This window comes from Paramisgurnus dabryanus, chromosome 1 (genome assembly GCF_030506205.2).
Source record: "Paramisgurnus dabryanus chromosome 1, PD_genome_1.1, whole genome shotgun sequence".
Taxonomy (NCBI): Eukaryota; Metazoa; Chordata; class Actinopteri; order Cypriniformes; family Cobitidae; genus Paramisgurnus; species Paramisgurnus dabryanus.
Genome location: NC_133337.1, coordinates 5,466,896 through 5,491,816, shown reverse-complemented (window position 1 = coordinate 5,491,816; position 24,921 = coordinate 5,466,896). Strand labels below are relative to the sequence as shown.

General features: G+C 38.1%; 1 protein-coding gene across 6 annotated transcripts in view; it reads right to left on the bottom strand.

Annotated features, from left to right (window-relative positions):
* The window catches only part of sbf1 (SET binding factor 1), a 411,549-nt gene that overhangs the window by 222,490 nt on the left and 164,138 nt on the right, over nucleotides 1-24,921 (bottom strand). For all 6 annotated transcript variants that reach the window (XM_065247769.2, XM_073815717.1, XM_073815733.1 and 3 more), the window contains 8 exons: nucleotides 12,648-12,722; nucleotides 12,342-12,455; nucleotides 12,058-12,186; nucleotides 11,719-11,817; nucleotides 11,399-11,603; nucleotides 10,791-10,903; nucleotides 10,466-10,615; nucleotides 39-107 (listed from right to left, as the gene is read on the bottom strand). In XM_065247769.2, coding sequence (XP_065103841.1) covers nucleotides 39-107; nucleotides 10,466-10,615; nucleotides 10,791-10,903; nucleotides 11,399-11,603; nucleotides 11,719-11,817; nucleotides 12,058-12,186; nucleotides 12,342-12,455; nucleotides 12,648-12,722 — 954 coding nt within the window. The remainder of the gene's footprint in view (nucleotides 1-38; nucleotides 108-10,465; nucleotides 10,616-10,790; nucleotides 10,904-11,398; nucleotides 11,604-11,718; nucleotides 11,818-12,057; nucleotides 12,187-12,341; nucleotides 12,456-12,647; nucleotides 12,723-24,921) is intronic.

Here is a 24,921-nt window from a genome sequence, read left to right as displayed (position 1 = left end):
GTAATATTCTAGTAGTAATTGCTTTGTACAATCCTTACCCGACAGAAGGCAGTGACCAAAGGCAAGAGAGCAGCAGCTATACCATGTTCATCCATGTGCGAGCAGTCCTGAATTTACAGACACACACAGATCAAAGCATTGTTTTAGATACAGCCATCTACATGGGTTTGATGAACTTATTAGCTTATTACAACTGATAAATAACACTTTTGGCCTTTATATGGATTTAATAATTTTTTTTGGGCTTTACATGGATATATTGGATTATTTTGGGCTGTACATGGATTTATTTATTTAGTGGATAGTAGGGATGCTCCGATCGATCGGCCGCAGGTCAGTATCGGTCGATCATGCAATTAAATGACTCAATCTGTACTTGCTAAATTTGCCGATCTCATAAACGATCTTTCTATTTACTTTTGTCATCTTAGGGTTCCTGAATGCATCCGCAGTTGAAGACCATTTTTACGCAGTGCAAGCTTATTTACAAACAGTTGCTCATGTGCGACCTGCAAATTGGTATTTCTCTCTGAAATTGTCATCGTAGGTGCATGTCCACTGTAAGAGACATAATAAAAAAACCAGAAACACAATGTATGATTTTTTTAAACTATTTATTTGTATGATACAGCTGCAAATAAGTATTTGAACACCTGTCTATCAGCTAGAAATCTGACTCTCAAAGACCTGTTAGTCTGCCTTTAAAATGTCCACCTCCACTCCATTTATTATCCTAAATTAGATGCACCTGTTGGAGGTCGTTAGCTGCATGAAGACACCTGTATATTCCGATACAATCAGTAAGAATCCAATTACTAACATGGCCAAGAACAAGAGCTGTGCAAAGACACTAGAGACAAAATTTTACACCACCACTAGGCTGGAAAGGGCTACGGGGAAATTGCCAAGCAGCTTGGTGAAAAAAGGTCCACTGTTGAAGCAATCATTAGAAAATGGAAGAAGCTAAACATGTCTGTCAAATCTCCCTTGGACTGGGGCTCCATGCAAGATCTCACCTCGTGGGGTCTCAATGATCCTGAGAAAGTTGAGAAATCAGCCCAGAACTACATGGGATGAGCTGGTCAATGACCTGAAAAGAGCTGGGACTACCTTTCCAAGGTTACTGTTGGTAATACACTAAGACGTCATGGTTTGAAATCATGCATGGCATGGAAGGTTCCCCTGCTTAAACCAGCACATGTCCAGGCCCGTCTTAAGTTTGCCAATGTTTGCCATTTGGATGATCCAGAGGAGGCATGGGAGAAAGTCATGTGAAAGTCAAGTCCACTGTGAGAGACATAATCTAAAAAAAATCCAGAAATGACAATGTATGATTTTTTAACTATTTATTTGTATTTGTATGAAACAGCTGCAAATAAGTATTTGAACACCTGTCTATCAGCTAGAATTCTGACCCTCAAAGACCTGTTAGTCTGCCTTTAAAATGTCCACCTCCACTCCATTTATTATCCTAAAATAGATGCACCTGTTGGAGGTCGTTAGCTGCACCTGTCCATCCCATACAATCAGTAAGAAGCCAACTACTAACATGGCCAAGACCAAAGAGCTGTCCAAAGACACTAGAGACAAAATTGAACACCTACACAAGGCTGGAAAGGGCTATGGGGAAATTGCCAAGCAGCTTGGTGAAAAAAGGTCCATTGTTGGAGCAACAATTAGAAAATGGAAGAAGCTAAACATGTCAATCTCCGTCGGACGTGGACTCCATGCAAGATCTCACCTCGTGTGCTCTCAATGATCCCAAGAAAGGTGAGAAATCAGCCCAAAACTACACGGGAGGGGCTGGTCAATGACCTGAAAAAAGCTGGGACCACCGTTTCCAATGTTACTGTTGGTAATAGGCAAGGCAAGGCAAGTTTATTTGTATAGCACATTTCATACACAGAGGTCATTCAAAGTGCTTTACATAGAAATGAGAAAACAAAAAATATACATGATACAAGAATTTAAAATATCAATTAAAAAAAGAAATAAATGTGATTTTAATAAAAATTTGTGAAAAAGAATAAAACAGGAATAAAAGTATAAAACAGTTAAAAATAAGAATAAAAACAAGATAAATAAAAATAATTAAAATAGTGCATATAAAATATAGTGCAATCAGTTCGGACGCAGAATAGTGCTCATTCAGTAAATGCATAAATAAACAGATGTGTTTTAAGTCTGGATTTCAATGTGACTACTGATGGAGCACATCTGCTCTCCTCTGGAAGCTGGTTCCAGCTGCAACTGGCATAGTAGCTAAAAGCTGACTCTCCTTGCTTTGAGTGAATCCTTGTTATTTCTAGCTGATGTGATCCTAATGATTTGAGTGATCTGTTGGGTTTATATTCAATGAGCATATCAGCAATGTATTGAGGTCCTAGTCCACTGAGTGATTTATATACCATTAATAATACTTTAAAATCAATCCTAAATGTTACTGGTAGCCAGTGTAGAGACCTGAGGACTGGTGTGATATGTTTATATTTTCTGGTTCTGCTCAGATCCTGGCAGCAGCGTTCTGAATGAGCTGGAGCTGTCTAATGGGAAGGCCAGTGAGGAGGCCACTTCAATAATCCACCCTGCTGGTGATGAAAGCATGCACAAGTTTCTGTAAGTCTTGTCTGGAAACAAAGCATCTAATTATTGTGATATTTTTGAGATGTGATATGCTGATTTAGTTATTGCTTTGACATGACTACTGAAACTAAGGTCAGACTCCAGAATCACACCAAGATTCCTGACTTGATTTTAGTTGTTTGACCCCCTAGCGTCAAGGTATGCATTCACCTTGAGAACTTCATATTTGTTTCCAAAAGCAATGACTTCAGTTTTCTCTTCGTTTAACTAAAGAAAGATTTGGCACATCCAACTGTTAACTTCATCAATGCATTTGCACAGGGAGTCAATAGCCTCAGTTGCACTATCGGGCCTGTGCGAGCCAGGGCTTCAAACGGGCCTCGCGAAGCCAATAGCCTCAGACCTCCAGCTGTGTAGCCAAAATCACGACGCGTTTGAATTGTCAAGCCAATAGCGCCGCAGCGCTTCAGAAAACCCCGCCCTTAATACGCCTACCTGGATGTAACGTCACACAACTCCGCCTGTTTTACCATGAGGAAGTCACTTCAATCTGACAGGAGACGGGAGTGAGATTGCATCATCATACAACAAACATAATGAACATAACTGAGGCGGCTGTTTGCACGATGAAAGCCAAGATGAGAAGATAGAAATGTTTGCTCCATCCGCGGTGTTACTCTTGAAGTTTATGTTGGCTGCACACGAGCGATCTCACGACGAGTCAATATCAGACGATCAATAAGCAATAGTTTTGTTTTTTTTGTTTTGTTGTCTTTATGAAGTAGGATAATTACAAATAAAGCGTTCATCTACCTAATGTGCCATTATACTATATACACAATATTTTAAAGAATATTACGAGTCCTAGTTTTACATTTATGTAAAATAATCTTATTTTAAAATACAGGTAATAATAATAATAATAATACATAAATCTTATATAGCGCTTTTCAAAGGACGCAAAGACGCTTTACAAAATGAAACAGACAAAAAAAAAAAAAAAAAAAAAATGGGAGTACTAATTAAGGTTGTATGCCATATGAAACAGGTGGGCTTTTTGCACGTGTCTCTAAATATGTAACGTTAAGTTTGTAATTATAGTTCTATGGCGATGTAAACATACTTACACATTATAAGAGGTGTGATATCTTTAATCATGAAAACGTTAATAGTTGAGCATAACATGAAACACAAGGTAACTGTCTAATAGCTATTTCAATAATGTGTCAATCAATAAATACTTGTCTATAAAGAACTGCCTCGAATAGCTGAATAAGACTGAAATCACTTTACTTGTGTCTCAAAACGTTTGAGAAATCATTAGAAAATGTACTCGTTAAGAATCAACTCTGAATATACACAAGTATTTAAAAAGCTATGTTACAGTGGTTAAGTTAATGATGGTTATATTTACCATTTTGTTGCATACCATTTCTGTGTTTCAGATGTGATCCTTATTAAGCAATCATTTTCAATAAACTGACAAGCAGCCGTAGTAATAATAACGCGGTACTTTATTTACATATGAAGTTTAATATCAGTGCACAAACAGGTGTATTTAAAGACATCTCCTCCGGACGGATTTTAAGATCCATGGCTCCTGTCGTCTCATCATCATCATCTTCGTTTCATCTCCTGCTCTTGCATTTGTTGCTGTGTCATCTCTCATATACTAAATAAAAACTCCTGGATGACAAACTGAAAGCTTTACGTTGGCATTTTTCTGTAAAACGGACACAAAAGAAAGCAGCACATCATGTGATGTTTTATATAAAGGGTTTGTAAATACACATACAGTATACCGACATATAAAGTTTGCTACATTCATATAAGAGTCAAATTAATCTCCAAAATGCCAGAAAGCATGGCTATGACTAATATAATAAAACCATGATTACTTTTTTTAAGGGCTGACTAAAAAATTCAACAGAGATGAAAATATAACACAAAAAACACAATAAACACCCATGTAAGACACTAATGCAATCGTTATTTGTATCGTATTTTAAGTGTTTTGTATGCAAACGTTATGTAGCATTAACTCACCGACTGTAGATACCATCGTGACTCGAGTGATCGCTTCTTTAATACATGGACGATGAAATGATGATTCAACACACATCGTTAATTTCACAGCACTGTTGCACTTTAAACACTTTGTTCTGTGCCCGAAACTTTATAAACTTCTCCCGAACCGGTAGCGGTGTGCGCCGGGTCCTTAGCATGGCGAGTTCGGCGTCATAACGCGTCTTTTGTTTTTTTACATATGCAGATCATTTTCTTCAGTCTGAAGTACAAACATAGCAGGCATCTTCCGTTAAACAGCAAAATTACTGGTGATCCCGATTATTTTTAAAGTTTTAAATCTGCAGACAGATGGATGCGCATCTTGCCAGAGACTCAGATAAACTCCGCCTTTGACCTTTACCACTCCCCTAGCCCCGAGAAGCCCACTCTGGCCCAAGGAATTTGGCGGGCCAGAAAAGCCGGGCCTTAAGCCCCAACGAAGCACCAGTGAAGCACGATCATGCCCCGGAAGTGACAATGCAAACGCCACAGGCCTCGGCAGGCACTGGCATGCCCGCTTGAAGCCCGATAGCGCAAACACGGCTAATGGGGCTGTAGGCGTTAGGGGATAGAGCTAAGTAGATCTGGGTGTCGTCTGCATAACTGTGATAGGCAATTTTTCTCTCTCATTATTTGGCTTAGTGAGAGCATATACAGGTTGAACTGGAGTGGCGCAAGAATTGAGCCAAACGTCCCAAATGAGAAGAAGAGAGGAGAGAAACGATCGGGTCTGATTGGTGAATGAATAGGGTTTGATTTTACACTGTGTGAGTGTAAGCAAGTTTGACAACATAACATCTGGATTGTTTTTACACGTGACGTGAATGCAGCATCTGAATACAGGGTATGAATTGAGATTGTGATTCTTTTTTCGATAGACACAAGCAATAATATATACTCAGATCATCCTATCTGGAGATGTTCTTTTCACGATACCACTGTAGCGCGACGGCGACTGAGGTACACTGCAGGACCCCTCGCAGGGAGCTTGATTGATCTGAGCAATACAATCATACTTCGCCATCCACCATTTGCGAACGGTCGGAAACACGTCCTTGTTGATACTTGGAAAGGAAGGAAAATGCATCTCTTTGTCATCTGACGTGCTGCACGGTGTGGCTATGTTGCGCGGGGACGGCGATTGTGGTTCCGGCCCGGTTTACCATGGTGACGGCTGTGAGATGCCCCCCTCCCCCTATTTTTTTTTACATATCTGCATGATTCACGTAGGTCACATTTTCAGGTCGGAAAATCCGGAATTCTGGATTAATCCGGAAAAATCACATCCCTGAATAATAATTGTCAGGAAATTTTATCATGGTTAATCGTGAAACCGGTAATCGTCCCATCCCTACCACAAACTCTTTATTTTTCAATCACTCCGCAAAGAAACTTAGACAACTCTGCTGATTTTGGACATAAAGATATGATTTATACATCATTTAAAATGTTAAAGTGTCTAGTTCTTTTCTGTCCACTCCCAATAAAAACAGAATGTTGTGCTTTTCGCAAAATTAAGAAAATAAACATGATGCGCGTTTTGGTCTCTCTCCCTTAGTGAAGTCCTTTCAGAAACACGTCAGAAAAATGAACTGTAACTTAACGAATACTTGTCATAGAAACAAAAAATACATGTCTACATAATGCTTGGAATGTCTGCTTTTGGAAGATGTAAGTGAAATCGAAAACAAATATTGTAATTCCTTGTTAACTGTATTAGAAGAGGGAGATGTACCGTCTTTCTCCTGTTACTTCATTATCTATAATGAGCCACGCCCCGCTCCATTGAAGAGAAGAGCAAGAGACAATCCATATTCATTAATCAACCCCACAGTCAATGGAGACTATACGTCTCTGCAGCCATTCAGTGATGTGTTGAGTTTTAATCGGGAGTGCTGGAAACATGACATCTACTTGTTTACTCGCGACTGTTATACTTGTGTGTGTTCGTGAGTGTTTGTGCTTCATCAAACAGTGACGCGATCAACGTCCAAAGCACACACAAACACACGATGCCTCATATTTGACGCGCTTTGTGGTATCATTATAAAAGATGCGACTGCAAACATCACATCTACTGTGTTTACTCGCGCCTAAAGTTATCTCCAGACAGACGCGAGTGTGTGTGCTTCGTCAGTGTGACGGGATCGATGTCCAAACGCACACGCAAAGACACGATGCCTCATATTTGACGCGCTTTGTGGTATTCTTATAAAATATACGATTGTAAACATTACATCTACTTGTTTACTCTCACCTGTAAATAAAGTTATCTCCAGACAGACGCGAGTGTGTGTGCTTCGTCAGTGTGACGTGATCGATGTCCAAACGCACACGCAAAGACACGATGCCTCATATTTGACGCACTTTGTGGTATTCTTATAAAAGATACGATTGTAAACATTACATCTACTTGTTTGCTCTCGCCTGTAAATAAAAGTTATCTCCAGACGCTTATGTTCTTTGTGTTTCCGTCAGACGCGATCAACGGCCAAACGCACACACAAACACACAATGCCTCATATTTGACGCACTTTGTATTAAGACGCATCTAAACACATCTAAAACCTTGTTTATTCGCGTATATGTCTGCACAGTAAGTTTATTTAACGCAGGATCATGCATGGAAAGGCATTTCTTTTGTGTTGCTTTCACAAACAAACACGTAACAATAATGGCGTCGTCTTACTGCCTAAAGGCTCATTCTGCAGCTTATTATGCAAGTGTTTTGTTCTTTAGCTGTCAATCACAGATTATTTAAGAGCTTCCAGCCTCCTTGCATATTGCCTTACTAACCAAAAAGTGTCTTAGAAATTGTAAATCAATATATTGTTTTATGTGAATGAGTAAGCAAAATGATTTTCACATCATTTTAAAGAAAAAACTCTAGACTACTAGATCCTGTTTTGAAAAGTCTTGGGAAAACATGTTTAGTATGGGTTTTGTGGACTTATATCAGTCACTTAAATTTTTTTCTTTTTCAAAAACCACGCATAAGCATTTTTCTCTCAAAAATACAAACATGTACATACATGTTAATCATATAAAATAGTAGCCCAGTTTGTGCTGAATGCAGTGTTATAAGACTTTTGCCATTATTGTGTTTTTAAGCAACTGAAAAAAGCACAAAGTAGAGTTCTCGACGGGACCCGTGGATTCGGGCCGGGTTCGGGTAAAAAATATAAGCAAATGAGTCGGGTCAGGTCGGACCTCAGACTTAATCTTTTACGCTCCGTGAAAAAAATTATTAATCCTCACTGTTGTTCACCATAAAGAAAGTCTGGTCTGGCTGCTGCGTGCCACGTGCATCACAGAGAGGGGCGGGGGATAGCAATATGCTCTGGAGCGGATCAGCAAAGGATCCAGACCGGAGCTGCCGGCTCCAGAGCGGATCCGTTGCGGATCCGCCTCGAAGCTTATTGCAATCACTGCGTGCACGCCTGTTGCCTGGAGAAGAAGAGATTGAGAAAAGTAAACTTGCCGCAGGTGAATTCACCGTTGCTTGCAACTACAGGAGGAGAAGCCGCTGGCTGGGTACATTTTTGACTTCTTTTTATTTATTATTGTGTGATTTTTATTTAAGGCATATTTATATAGCCTATATTCAAAGTTTATTGTTTCAGTTGTTTGTATTGTTAAAAGGCGTGGACATTAAAGCTTTATTTGAATTCCCGTCTGCTGGTCATGATAATAGCCTAAGTGTATGAGAAAAAAAAGGCAGGGGGGGGTTGGCGGGGGCGGGCCGGGTTCGGACAGATAATTCACGTTGATGTGTCGGGTTTCATCTGGTTCAGGCTTTAAAAGCCACGGGCCGGGTCGGGTCAGGTTGTAATTTTCAGGCCCGTTGAGAACTAGCACAAATGTCAGTGCATGTCAAAACTTCTCCAGGGCCCTAAAAACCCCTTAGACCCCAGAGGGTTAAGGAGAATATGACCGGGGCCATGTATTGCAAGATTTTGGGGAACAACCTCCTTCCCTCAGTTAGAGCATTGAAGATGGGTCGAGGCTGGGTCTTCAAACATAACAATGACCCGAAGCACACAGCCAGGATAACCAAGGAGTGGCTCTGTAAGAAGCATATCAAGTTTTTGGCGTGGCCTAGCCAGTCTCCAGACCTAAACCCAATAGAGAATCTTTGGAGGGAGCTCAAACTCCGTGTTTCTCAGCGACAGGCCAGAAACCTGATTGATCTTTAGAAGATCTGTGTGGAGGAGTGGGCCAACATCCCTCCTGCAGTGTGTGCAAACCTGGTGTAAAACTACAGGAAACGTTTGACCTCTGTAATTGCAAACAAAGGCTACTGTACCAAATATTAACATTGACTTTCTCAGGTGTTCAAATACTTATTTGCAGCTGTATCATACAAATAAATAGTTAAAAAAATCATCCGTTGTGATTTTTTTTTAGATTATGTCTCTCACAGTGGACATGCACCTACGATGACAATTTTAGACCCCTCCATGGTTTCTAAGTGGGAGAACTTGCAAAATAGTATAATAATAGAAGCTAGCCTAATATTTGCCAATTATTAAGTTGGCTGTTGTAGTTTACATAGGGGTAGTGAAAAAATAGCTTTGACAAAAAACAGCATAAAACAATATTATGTCCCATATTGTTAACTTTTTTTGTTATGTGTACTTAAGTGAGCAAATAAGTTAAAATACTCAATGAGTGTGATATGGCTCTTATTTACCACTTTAAATGTAGAATAAAGCTTTCCGGGCATCTTACAATGCACTTATGTAGTTATGTAGTTTTAAATACAACATACAAACCTGTCTGGATGTAGAAAATGTCTACGAGGACATCTTACAATGCACTTATTTATTTTGTTGTATTCAGTTTGAAAATACATGTTTGTAGAAAAAGCCTATTGTACAATGCACTGATTTTGTTGTTATGTCGTTTCAAAATACAACATGAGTATGTTTAAATGTAGGAAAATGTATCATCATCACTGATATATCTCCAGCCCCTCATTTGAGATGCTTTTCATGAACTGGGTCCCATGACAAACTAATTGAATCGCCCTGCTGTAGACACTCAACACACAATCATATTCATTAATTAATTTTGTTTTCAGCATTTTATACTTTATTGAGGTGTTTTTATATATTTTGAAGTAGGCTAAAAATTATATTTGGATAATTATTTAACAGGTAGTTTACCCAAAATAGAAAATTCTGTCATTTATTACTCTCCATCATGTCGTTCTAAACCCATAAGACTTCACTCATCCTTGGAACACAAATGAAAAACGTTTTGATGAAATTGTGAGATTTGTTTCCCTCCACTGACAGCCTATACAACTACAACTTTGATGCTTCGAAAAAAGTTCATAAAAAGATCATAAAACTAATCCATATGAATTGACCAGTTTAATCAACTTTTCTCAGTGGATTATATATCGTGGATTTTACATCTTCATGCCAAAAGTTTATTATTTGCATGCATTTAAAAGTTTTGACAGTTTAAAGTTTCTTTTTACTCGCAGCTGCTCCTGTCCGCATAAGCCTTTTTAAAGGCAAATTAAATTGCTCTTTGTAGAAGGAATATTTGTTATGCGTATTTTTTGGTTCTTTATTAAAACAATAACATACCTGATTAAATAATATAACAAAGGCAACATCTGTGGTATCACTTTATCTAGAAAAAATGTAACAGTTATAGTCATCAAAGAGCTTGCATTTCAACTTAAAGAATCAGTATCGGACATTAGTCCCAGACGATAATGAAGACAAAATATCGGTACTCGGTATCGACTGCAAAAATCCTGATCAGAGCATCCCTAATAGATAGGATTTCCGCTTTTTACCTGCAGGGTGCAATTCATCATACGAATGATGTAGTCAAACTGCTGGTCATCTAGAACCGCCCTGTTCTGCAGAACATGCTGGTTGAGTTCCTGGGTGAGACACACTCGTGCCGCCCGACCTTTCAGAGCCCTTAACACTGCAGGCATTAACTGTGGACACACATGCCCATGTTAATACACAAACAGTCCCACAAAGCCTCTTGCCATAACTAAACTGAGATGTTAACCTTCACCGGAACAAAGTGCAGTGAATCCCGGCTTATGTTTAGGTAAAAAGTCACATAATATCAAGAAAAATATCAGAATAATAATATCACAAACTTACCTTCTTGGCTTCCAGCATTTTGTTGTCGAAAATGTACGTAATGCAGTTCCTGACCACTTCTAATCTTCTGGCACTGTTGGCCAGTACATTTCCATTCCTGTCCACTATGTCGCCTGGTAACCAGAGAAAAACTATTTAGAGGACAATTCAATCTTTGCTTAGACCAGTATTGTCTAGTCTATTTAAAGAGTAACTAAACCCTAATCCAACTTTTTTTAGTTACTGATCTGTAAGAATGATGGTTTATTAGTGCTGTTCATTGATTTTAGTAAGTTTTTTAACATTTGGATATAAAGTGTTTCAAAACTACAATATATGGTGTAAAAACGAGTGAGCGCTGCCCTCTTCAGGTTGAACGGTGGCTACTGCAGTTGAATTTTCCTATTGGATGTTGGGTCCAAAAAATGACACGTGACGTAAGCAGGTTCAAGATCACCACGCCCTTGTTACGATCTCACCACACACTTGGTACGAGCTTAGTTCGTCCCCTCTATCTCTGTTGGGATCTGCCCACTTTTCTTGCATTTTTCAAATATTGCCAGTGGGTGGAGTCAGGCTCTGACCAGGGGTTTAGTTACGCTTTAATAAGGAAAATAAGGCAAACTAACCCAGTAGAGGTCCAGATGGCACCATTCCTTTCAATTCGGACTTGACCACAGGTGGTGCGGTGTTGAGTTTTGCGGCTGCATGGTCTATAAAGAGCTGCACGGCGACTTCGTCCAGATGCGGGAAAGAGGCCTGTGGCACATGGGGCTTTGCATTTTCAGCTGTTCTCTGCATCCTATGCATAGCCACTGCAGGGTATGGGTTCTCCTATAAGATGAGAGAGAAATCTAAATGTTAATTTACAATAGATTATACTATTAACTTAAAAACAATGTATCTTTGCATATAATTAAAATGTAAAGTATTATGAAAGCATGCATACATTTTTAAAAAGTTGTTCTGCCAGCTCCTTAATATGCTTCATGACTTTTTGAGGATTTCCCACGTCCTGTCGAATGCGCTCAACTTGACTGGCTATAAGCTATAGTGAAAGACAACAAAGGATAGAGAATATTACATTTGGCAGATGCTCTAATACAAAGCGTTCAAGGTACACATTATTGTGTGTGCTTTCTGGGAATTGAACCCACAACATTTGTGCAGTTAATGCAATGATCTTACAATCAAGTTACAGGTACAGGTGAAATGTAGTCAATACAGAAGCAAAAGACTTTTCACTAAATCACTACAACTCCACCTTGCAGTGTGACAAGTGACTTACGTCATCAAAAAGGTCTGTGCTTCGGTACGGTGGTCCCCGCTCTGACACAAAGCCTGCAAAGGCCATGCCGTCCAACACCTTCATGAGGAAGTCATCCTCAGCTAGTGCTCTCTGCCCCAAAAATGCAGCCTTGAGAGAAAAGTTTTATAAGCTCTTGTACATGTAGTTCAAAGTGACTTTCCATAAAGGTACATCAAATTTTGTTAAACGCCATTATTATTAAAACTCCAATCTAACATTGAAAAATATTACAGCCCAACAATGAAAAAGTGGCTCAGCAGTACCTTATGGAAACGTATGACTGGTTCTGGGTGGATTCGAATGATGTGAAGGCACCATCTATAGCCTTGAAAGAGCTGAGCAAACAGCCACAGGAAGACAGCTCGAATCTCTTTATCCTGAAACAAAAAACCACATCCATCGTTACCATCGTTATAGGGCCAGTCATCTCATACTGATCTCATACATAATGCTGAAGATCAAGCGGGACAAAAATCCCTATGAAGAGGGCACAATTAGAGCAATAAGGTTGTAAACTTGTTTGACATCTCTACAGGTAAAGAAAGGATTGTTCAAGATGGCTGCAGTACCTGAATCTTTAGTGTGGATGGTTGAACAGTGGGTGGAAATGCATGATCAGCAACCTCCAGTTCTGGATCTAGAACCTACAATACAAAAATCAACAACACATAAAATTTTATTTAAAAAATCACTGATCACTGATTTGTTTTACTTTTTATTTTACTTGTTGATATGTTTTATCGTTGATTAAAATGTTAACATGCATAAAAGAAGCCAAGCTAAAATAAAAATATGTAATGAATAAATATTAAAATTGAGGTTATTAAAAGAATGTGCTTCATGTGGGCAACTTGGGGAACATGAGCACCATGTTGGAGACCACTGCATAAGTGCAGTGTATACAGGGTTTAAAGAAAAAAATCTTTTGACCAAAAAATATTTTCCCCTGCTAAACCCCATTCATATAAAATCCCCATTCTATAAAAAATAGCACTGCATAGTCGTCACTGTTTTAAATAAAATATTTATTAATCTTTCTTACAAAGATACAGTAGTACATCAGGAGCAATAAGTGATTTTCTTTCTGACAGAGACTTAAACAGGTACTGTTAATAAGCTTTTTAAGACATAAACAATACTATGAGAGATAGACATATGTGACCTGCCAAATGAGTCTAAATACGTACGGTCTAAATTTGAGCTACAGGCGAAGTCTGTTCCTGCTTCCTGTTCTGGTTCAATGCTGCTGTGTGATCTAAGCTCGGAGCTCCATTGAGTTTATCGTCTAAATCCTCAAAACAATTACCATTTGTGAAAAGTGCTATAAATAAAATTGAATTGAATTAAAAATTCAAGTAAAACATCGATTTTGGTCGAAATTGAGGTTTTCATAAAAATAAGTACTTTAAGCCCTTATCTAGTGATCTCAATGCTCTAAATAGTCATTAAACATATCAAATGATCTTTATTTGTATGTTTTCTGAGAGGTGTACCATCCTACAGATGTGGCCTTTAAAAACGCGTGTTTTGTCCCGCGGCATTCGCCAAATCGTCTCGCGGAGTCTCGCAGAATTCTGCAAGTGTTTTCGGGGGGGCTACTTTCCCTTTTCCCTTAATGTGTTTCGCTTCACAGAAAATCCACCAGGTGGCGCATAAAAAACTAAATTTTTATATGCGTTGCCATTGCGGTTGTTTCCAGAAGTTAATAAGGGCGTTGCTGAATATTTAACATTTTTATTAAAACAGCAAAGTGACGTCAACCCCTTCTTGCCAGCATAACAGCGCATACATCTATTAAGATGACTGTACTTGCAATGGGCGTTTATACTACACTCTAAAAAAAAAGGTTCCTTGAGGTTCTATATAAAACCCTGGGGTTCTATACTTGGCCAATAGAACCTTTTACCAAAAAAAAGGGTTTCATATAGAACCCTTGGAGGGCAAATAACCATTTTTATTAAAATGGTTCTATAATTCACGTTTTGTGACTGAAGTGTAAACTAAAGATTACACAATAATTACAGACCTACACAACTCATTTACAAACCTACACAACTCATTCACAAACCTTTTTGTGTCAATAGGCTGTGGTCAAATAAAGAGAGAGTCAACAAATAGGCTATTAATATTTATTGTATGATTTATTTCCTGTGAGCTTTTTTATGCAAGTTTGTACATTAGCATGAAACTTACACTGCAGTTTGCGTTTTTGGTGAATAACCAGTTGTTTTCTTTATTTTGTACATTCTTTATTGTCAATGTTTAATTTAACCTGAAGGGGCATTAAAAACAAATAATCGTTAAATACATTTTGTTCCGGGTTTTAATTAATTACGTTACAGTCCTGCTTTATTTCTTTGGCAATTTAATTTAAAATGACAATCACAATAAGACAGCTGTGTTGTAAGGAGACGAAATTCAAGACACGAGTATAATTTCAATGAAGCGCGTGGTCAAGGGAACCAGGTGGAAGACGGTGGAAGGGAAATGATATTTAAATGTTTGTCGCAGAGTGTTTTATCAGGGTTGGAGCTAAACTCTGAAGGAAAGTGGAAACTGCTGGCCACAGTGGAGAACTTTCTTCCGGTATGTATTATAAATGCACGATTGCAGTGCAGCGTTCGTATCCGCAACAAGTCTAGATATGCATGTTTTCTGTGATGCACACAATGAATTAATGTGATGGTAGCTGTTAAGACACTTACATTTAACATTCAAATGTTTTAAAAACCAAACGTGTTCAGGTTTTTATGCGTATTTGGTTTGTGAAGTGTAATTTATGCTTTTTTCCTTCCCCTCACAGATAACCATGGTTAATAAATGGTCAGTAGATGACACGTCACTGGCTTTAAAATATAAACCCCATTGATGCAAAAAGGTAAGGTGCTTAAAGGGACCTCGTAAACCTGACTTCTGTCACTAATGTTCATCAAAGAGCAAAATAAAAGAAATTTGTGTTTTGTAGCTTTAATGATAATTCTTATGTATTTCATTTAGAATTTAGCATTAAAGACTGTAAAGTGTTTGAGGACTTAATTTAAATTATGTATATTTCACACTATTTTTTTATTGAACATTGTGTTTTGAAAAATACATCACTAGTCAATTGCAACCTCAAGTTAATGTAGACTTTAAGGAACTTGTTTGTCTGAAAGTGGATATATAAAGATTTTGTGTTTTAAGATGCTGCATGGAATGACAATGAGGTTTGGAACAGACTTGGTGAAGAACTACATCATATGCTTGTTCTTTGCCCAGTGTAAAGTAGCCTTATTTGCATTGTCAATGTAAAGGTTCTAGCACCTATAAATTGTATAAGTGAAAATATTAAAATAATGTTAGTATTAACTTTTTCCTTGCCATTGAAGAGTTAACTTATTAATGAAGAGACGCTGGCTGAGAAAGAGTTAAAATTGTCGTCACTTTCTTCAGCAGAACACCACAGAAGATATTTTGAAAAAGTATGGTAATCGAACAACAATGGTGCCCATTGACCTGCATTGGTTTTGTGTCCATTAAATTGCTACCAGCGTTGTTCGGTTACAGACATTCTTCAAAACCTTTTTTGTGTTTGTGTTTTGCTGAAGAAAGAAAGCCGTGAACGTTTGAAATAACAAGTGAGTGAATGAGTTTTCTTTTTTGAGTAAAATGTCCCTGTAATTGATTTGTCCCTGTAATTGAAGACTGAAACGCCACACCAATCGCCGTTCTCGACGCAAAGGGCCTGAATGAATGAATGAATTGTATCTTTGTAGGTCTGGTGAGGAATGCTGCACTTATGTTATTGCCAGCATTATTTCAAGAAAATCCCAGCTTCCTTTACTGTGTAAATAGTGTAAGTATAGTCTTCTGTAATTTCATTAGCATTTGAGGCACTTCATTTAAAGTAACATTCAATGCAAATATAAAAATATTACTCTGTTTAAGCATACAGCTCCACATCAATAATTATGAGTCTTGTTGGTTCTTGAGTGTCGCTTGCCTAGTTGTCATACTTTCTTTGTGTTATTATGGGGTAATTTTAAGTCTCTTTGATGGCTTCTGTTAATTGGTAAAAAGCACTTAAAAGATGAAATGTTTGTTTTACAGGAACCCAAAGGTCCCACACCAACCATAGTGTTCAACGGCTTTCCTGATCTTCTCAACTTAAGCCCGAAAGTATCAACTTTATAATGGACAATGTGAACATAATATGTGGAAGACATTGACATCACAGGCTGTGGAATGACTGCGTTTTTTTTTTCTCCTCAATGTTCAATACCATTTTGCCATTAAGCACACAGTGACTTTAATTTATAAAATATATGCTTAAATTTAAATACATGTACAAAACAAATGTCAGCTTGTGTAAATTCTCATTCTTTTTAATATATTTTTCATGAATTGTCTTTAAATGCATTGTGATTTCTTTTCATCATTTCAGACACATGTTAAAGTTACTAAAAATTAGTACTGCATATACTGTACAGTATCTTTGTTTATAAAAACAGAAAATGCGTAGGGGAAATAACTTGAACAAAATTTTTGAATGTATAGTATAATAATAATAGATAATAGATGCAATTTTAATATATATATATATATATATATATATATATATATATATTAAAATTGCATCTCTGTATTAAACAGCTAAACTATATATATAAACTATATATATAAACGTATGTATGTTTATTAAAAAGTGAAAATGCTTACTGGAAATAATTAAATAACTAAATGGTTGAATGTAATGAGACATTTTAAATGTAAACTAAAGTTTTGCTGTCTAATACAGTGTGATTAGAAATTTAGTGTGAGCCTAATACACTTTTAACTCATTTTCACTCTATTTACAATGAATATCTTAATTATTTGTGTTGTCGAATTTTGACACCGTTTCATTGTTTGTTCATAATATTAATAATTATGTCAGTTTTTCTAAAAGTATTAATATTTTAAAGAGATTAATGTGGTATAAAAATACATGTTTTAAAGTTAAAAATGTTGTAAAAATATATTAGTATTATTGTTCTTAATATATTAAGAACAATAATATGACACATGTATATTGCGCTAAAATGCTTTACATATGGAAAGAGGAATTCTTCTCAACCACCACCAATAAAGTTTAAAAATTATTCTTTAGAAAAACGGCGTTTAAACCCACACAGAGCGAACAAGAAAACATAGGCCTATGCTTACATACTGTACAGTGGGCATATGATATCTTTATTTAGTTTAACATATTTATATTTATTTTTCTTGCGCATATAGGCAGTCAGTGTTATGATTTTTTTAAATTCTTTCAGCCGTAATTCATAACTGTAAAAATATTCAGTGGCTTTGTAAATATCACTAAAATAATGGATTAAATAACTTTATAAAATCTCTTAATGTCACTTATGTATTTTTTAGTTGGTCAAACTAAAATAAATGGCTAGAAATAGAACAACAGAGAAACTGCGCCTATATAGACAAACATACCGCATCTCCTTCCAGATATCTTATCTCAGACGTTCGCAGACAACACTTTTTAAAACTTATTTATATAAAATCTAATTTATAAATTAAAAAACAAAGTTTTAAGTTAAGACAATAATAAATATGTTTATCTTTATTGAAAGAAAAACGTAGAAAATGTTATTATGGGTATGATGCAAATAAAGTGTGCTGTATACAATAAAGGCAAACAAATTATTTCTAAAAGAAGCGAGATTTTAAAAAGATAAAGGTGGTATAAAGAAAGACATGAGAAAAGTAGAGGTATGCAAAAGAGCACAGTTAAGTTATTGTTAATTAAAGCGGTTTTATACACCTTTTGCCTAGTTTGAATTGACAAGCATTTTATTCGCCACTGTCAACACAATTTGTGATTGATTTATTACAGAAAATTGTTGTCAGAAGCAAAGCTATTGTACTAAGCATCTTTATATGTATGTTTTAAAGTAAAAAAATGTTGTAAAAAATATATAAGAAGTCTTTTATATTAAAAATAACAATATGATACATTTATATTACGCTAAAATGCAACATACATTATTCTGCAATATAAATTATTCTCAACCACCACCAATAAAGTTTAAACATTATTCTTTAGAAAAAAACGACGTTTAAACCCATGGAGCGAACAAGAAAACATATGCTTGCATGCTCATTCGGCATATGATATCTTTTTTATTTAGTTTTACAGATTTAAAAGTGGCAAAAAAGTTCTTAAAATCTAATGAATACTGGTTTTGTAAAATGTATATAACTGCAGATGACAGCAGATTTTATTCAGTTCACCTACTAAGAAATAGGAGAAGTGATGATTTGTCATTGATTGGGGCTAATAGAATGACTGCCACACTTAAAATACACCAAACCAAATGAGCACTTTATATTAAACTAAAGCAATACAAGCAATGTGCAAGTCATGACCATACAACTTTATTTTGTAGCCTATATAAATATATTATTGTTAATAGACGTCAAATATCAATAGATTTTTTATATTTTTATTAAAAACTGTCACAGCAAACATCACGCAGGCTTCTACTACTTACAAACATGCACACGCGGGTGAGTGTTAATAAATCTGCCATTTTCTGAGGGTATCTGCGTGCGTGGGATCCGGGCAGGTATCCTTTCCCTGACGCATGGCCGCGGGAAGGCGAGAGAGATAATTTTTTTAAGTAAAAATATTTTGTCACAATTTATATATTACTTGTGAATATTTTAGGAAATTCTTTTTGACACACGTAGGTTATTGCGTGTATTTTGGATTTTTATTTCATTACTGTCTGTGCCTACCCATCCTTGGCCTCATCCGAGCGCACTTTCTTTGCCTTGCGTCTTTTAAAGACATGGGAACGCAGCACCATGACCCAGAAAAGACTCACACACCTTTCGCTGATGCATGCCCACACAGAAATACTGAACTCCCTGGACATTCGTCCCCCAGAGAGACTTTGGACTCTCTATTATACAACCGGCGCAATACGCGACGTGAGTTTTTTCTGCTAGAGCAGTGTTTCTCAACCCTGGTCCTCAAGGACCCCCTTCCAGAATGTTTTAGATGTCTCCTTAATTAACACACCTGATTTAAATTATTAGCTTGTTAGGGAGACATTCTGGAAGGATGCTGATGAGTTAGTTCAGGTGTTTTAAATTGGGAGACATCTAAAACTTTCTGGAAGGGGGTCCTTGAGGACCAGGGTTGAGAAACACTGTGCTAGAGTAAAGACCGCAATGATAATATGCGTATTAACGGAATGACAACGAGGGTTTGTTTATCACATACATGGATGCGCAGCAGCACAAAAACGCTTTATAATATGAAAAATTAAAGGTTTAAAATGTAACAGATTATTATTGAGTCTCTTGGACATAAATGATGACCAATTATGAGACGTTAGAAGGCTTAAAGAGCTGCTTCATCTGTAGCTAAGTAAATAAATGCTTTGCTTTAAACAAATGCATCTACTTATAAATGTTTTTTTTTAAATGCTACCCAACAGATTTATTGTATATAATGACTCTGCACCTGTGGATATGGTGAGATGAGAAAACATTTTAAGTAATGCTTTAAAAAAAAACATTTCGCTGTCCAAGTGCTGAAATGGCTCTCTGCACGTTTGTAAATTCTTTATCTTTTGTTTGTAACAAATAGGGTTGTAACGGTATACCGATATGGCGTTCAAACTAGCAGTTATTAAACCGCTGATTAAAAAACCACAGCTTGACCAAGGAGAACTTAATAACTTTAGACCAATCTCAAATCTCCCTTTTCTTTCGAAAATATTAGAAAAGGTAGTGGCAAGCCAGTTACGCACATTCTTGACAAATAATAGTACATATGAAAAGTTCCAATCAGGATTCAGGCCCCACCATAGCACAGAGACAGCGTTGCTTAGAGTTACAAATGACCTCCTATTAACATCCGATCGTGGTGAAATCTCAATTCTTATATTACTAGACCTTAGTGCAGCATTTGACACAATAGACCACAGAATCCTACTCAATAGACTAGAAAACTATGTTGGTATCAGTGGTCAGGCGCTAGCCTGGTTTAGGTCATATCTAACCAATCGCTATCACTTTGTTTATGTAAATGAGGAAGAGTCATATCACTCCCTGGTTAAATACGGTGTACCGCAGGGATCAGTTTTAGGTCCTATCCTGTTCTCGTTATACATGTTACCCCTAGGAGACATTATCAGGAAACATAACATAAGTTTTCACTGCTATGCGGATGATACCCAGCTTTACATCTCCTCGCATCCCAGCGAAACACACACGTTTTCTAAGCTAAAAGACTGCATTAGCGATGTTAGTGACTGGATGGCACATAACTTTCTTAAGCTCAACTCCAATAAGACAGATGTACTTATTATTGAACCAAATCGCTACAAACATAATATGTCAGATTACAAATTGCACATAGATGGCTGTACTATGGTGCCATCTTCCACGGTTAGGAACTTAGGTGTGATGTTCGACAGCAACTTATCCTTTGATAGTCATATTGCCAACGTCTGCCGCACAGCATTCTTCCATCTTAGAAATATCTCAAAAATACGCCATATACTGTCTACATCTGACGCAGAGAAGCTTATTCATGCTTTTATGACCTCTAGAATAGACTATTGTCGCTACTCGGGGGATGCCATTCAAATCAGGTCAACAAGCTTCAGCTAGTTCAAAACGCTTCTGCAAGGGTACTTACTCGATCTAAGAAGTATGACCACATAAGCCCAATTCTGGCATCTTTACACTGGCTACCAGTTAAATATCGCATCCAATTTAAAATATCACTAATCACCTACAAAGCTTTAAATGGCTTAGCACCCTCATATCTTAGAGAATTACTATCAGAATACAATCCATCACGCACACTACGGTCGCAAAATTCTGGCCTATTGATTATCCCTAGACTATCAAAAGTGTCTAAAAGTGGAAGATCCTTTTCCTACTTAGCCCCTAAGCTCTGGAATGATTTACCAACCGATGTCCGAGAATCAGACACAGTCGATCATTTTAAATCTAGACTTAAAACTTTTCTCTTCAACAAAGCATTCGCATAATTTGTCTAGTAAAGGTTCTTAACTCGCAATAGTTATTTTCACGGAACAAAGCACTCACGGTCATAACACAGACCAACCAAATAAATAAATAAAAACCTTTTCTGCATGAACACTTAAAATGAATTGCATTAAATAGTTTGCCACCGTTTGCCACTGAACCTGCATTAACGACGACAGTGGGGCTTCCGGCCTTAGTCAAACGGTTTGGCACGTATGGTCGGGTTGCGATTTTGGTGCTTTCGTGTGTCTTGTGAATAGTATGCCATACAGACCCGTTTGCCACTGAACCTGCATTAACGACGACAGTGGGGCCTCCAGCCTTAGTCAAACGGGTTGGTATGTATGGTCGGGTTGCGTTTTTCGCGCTTTCGTGTGTCCTGTGAATAGTATGCCATACATACCCGTTTGCCACTGAACCTGCATTAACGACGACAGTGGGGCCTCCAGCCTTAGTCAAACGGGTTGGCACGTATGGTCGGGTTGCGATTTTGGCGCTATCGTAAGTCTTATGAATAGTATGCCATACAGACCCGTTTGCCACTGAACCTGCATTAACGACGACAGTGGGGCCTCCAGCCTTAGTCAAACGGGTTGGTATGTATGGTCGGGTTGCGTTTTTCGCGCTTTCGTGTGTCTTGTGAATAGTATGCCATACAGACCCGTTTGCCACTGAACCTGCATTAACGACGACAGTGGGGCCTCAAGCCTTAGTCAAACGGGTTGGTATGTATGGTCGGGTTGCGATTTTGGCGCTATCGTAAGTCTTATGAATAGTATGCCATACAGACCCGTTTGCCACTGAACCTGCATTAACGACGACAGTGGGGCTTCCGGCCTTAGTCAAACGGGTTAACACGTATGGTCGGGTTGCGATGTTTTTGGCGTTTTCTCCTGGTCCTGTAAATGGTATACAATATAGACCCGTTTGCCACTGAACCTGCATTAACGACGACAGTGGGGCTTTAGGCCTTAGTCAAACGGGTCGTCAGGTTTCATTTTCTCTTAAAGATCGGAAGGTGACCCTTATTTACCATATATACCCTCGCATTGGGCCCCCAATTTGCTAAATCCTCAACTGTGGATAACATAATTATGCCGCAATATTTAGTCTGTCTGGAACTAAGCTGAGTTAAACCACATCACTGTGTGACACTTCAATACATATGAACGGCCGCTACGCTAATACGATTTTGTTTTTCTCTCCCTGTCTCGTCCTTGACCCGAGGACGAGACAAACAGACCCAGTCCCGGTAGATGTGAAAGTCGGCACACCTCTGATCTACTGGCTGTCCTTCAACGTTATGCCCAGCTGATACCTGACCAACGATCACCGGCAGAACCGCTTAATCTCCGCTAAATCTCCATTTCCGTTCTCCCAAGGGTTTTTCCCTCCTAGGACTTATTTTTCCTCGGATAAAAGCCCGGGGGTTTTTTTTCTCCTAGGGGGTTTTTCACCCCGGGGAGGCAGCCTTTTTGGGCTTTACCTAGCTTCCTCTTCTATACGTTGCTTTAGTAATACGTGCAATTATAATATTGAGTCATAGCCGCAGCAAATTTAACTGCTCATGCTATCATGTATTCTGTTGTGCTATCTGTCGTTTTCTGTGCTTTTCACTGCTTCTATTTATGTAAAGCTGCTTTGAAACAATTGACTTTTGTGAAAAGCGCTATATAAATAAAATTGAATTGAATTGAATATACCATGATATTAACTTTCACGATTATCATACTGTAAACATTTGCTTATACACGGTTTTGGGAATAAAATAATAAAGCAGATCTCATATGCGCTACTGCACACACGCAACTTAATTTGGCTTGACTGCTAGACTCCACTCGTTTTATGTACAGCAGAGAAAATGTCAGAGCCAGAGACTACAAATTCTAACCTCTATCCCCCACCAGAAAAAAAGTTAAAATCTACAGCAGGGTTCCTCAATAGGCGGCCCGCGGGCCACTTCCGGCCCGTGAGAGGAAAATGTTTGGCCCGCACTTATTTCAGTGTTGACATGGTAACGTCAGCGTAAGCACGTCACTGGCGCAAAAATTCAAGCATTACCTGCATTCGTGTTTCGCGCACAACAAAAATATGGCAAGTGTGAAGAAAAGAAAAGTGGACACGGAAACAATTTTGACTGAACAATTTTGTTGTATTTTGACTGACCACCACAACGCAAAGCCAACGTGTTTATTATGCACGCAGACCGTGGCTGTCTGTAAGGCAGAAAATATCAAACGCAATTTCAACTCCTTGCACAGCAATTTTAACAGCAATTTTCCTGAACATTCTGAGACTCGCAAACAGAAGGTAACACACTTGGTTGCAGCTTACAAGCAGTCCGTTGCTGTTATTCATAAAACCACATCCATACAGGAGAATGCCACCGCAGCATCCTTACGTGTGGCTTGGAACTTAGCAAAGGCCAAAAAGCCGTTCACGGATGCCGAATTAATTAAAACCTGTGCGATTGACATGGTGGATGAAGTTTTAAAACACGACGAGATAACGAAGAAAATGGTTGTGGAGCTATTACAGTACATAAGGTGCCATTATCCGATTGCACCGCAACAAGAAGAGTGGAGGCACTGGCGGGTGAGTGTCTGTCCAATCTTTTATCCGACATAAAGAAAGCCGAAGTTATGTCACTTGCAATAGACTCATCTTGCGATCGAACAGACATTGAACAGCTGTGTTTGTCAGATTTTTTGATGGGAAGGTTTTCCGCGAAGAGCTGCTTTGTTTGCTGGAAATACAGGAACGCACAACCAGAGAAATTATTTTTAACAAACTGATGCAGTTCTTTGAAAAGAATGGATTAGATTTAAGCAAAGTTGTGTCAGTTGTCACTGACGGGACTCCGTCAATGGTTGGTCATCACAGAGGTCTGATAAGCAGGCTAGCTGCTGTCAATCCAAAACTGATAGCATTTCACTGCATAATTCATAAATCGGTGTTGTGTGCTAAATTGTCTGGAAATTGGTTCATTGGCTGGTCAATTTTATTCGCGCGAGTTCTGGTCTGCAACATCGCCTCTTCCGAGCCTTGCTGGAAGAAATGTCTGCAGAACGGCACGATCTTTTGCTGCACAATGATGTCCGATGGCTGAGCAAGGGCCAAAGAGAGAGACATTTCTGAGGTTTTTGAACGACAACACAGAGATGGCATTCGTGCATTTTTTGTGCGATATCATGTCTCACCTAAATCAGCTTAATTTGCAATTGCAAGGCAAAAACCACACTATTGCTGACATGTACGAAGCGGTTGAGGCTTTTCTTTTAAAGCTGGACCTTTTTGAACGGGATCTTCAAGGGAGAAAGCTGCACTTTCCGTATTTACAACAGCATTGCGAGAAAACACCAGATGCAAGGGGACCTGTTAATGCGCGACTTCGTGATGAGACTGGCAGAGAATTTCAAAGAGCGATTTCAGAGCTTTAACCTGTCAAGTGAACTCCTCCTCTTCCTAAGACAACCATTTTCAGTCCCAGCAGATGGACAATGGACTGCTGAGGCCAAACGCCTGGTTTCATCCTTAGACGAAGCATCTTTACAGCTGGAGATTTTGGAAACCGTCCCCTTGGAATTATAAGGTTCTATCTGCGTTCTGAGCAGTTTTGAGATATTGAGCTTCAAAGTTTTTGCATTATAAATAGGCCTATAATCACATGCATCATGAAATGAAAAAATATGGTACCCCCTGGTTAAAAAAATACTTAGCCTAAATATATTTTATACCTATATTATTTCAAAAATATATGTGGTGTATGACTATGATTGAATGAAGACCAAGCGTACG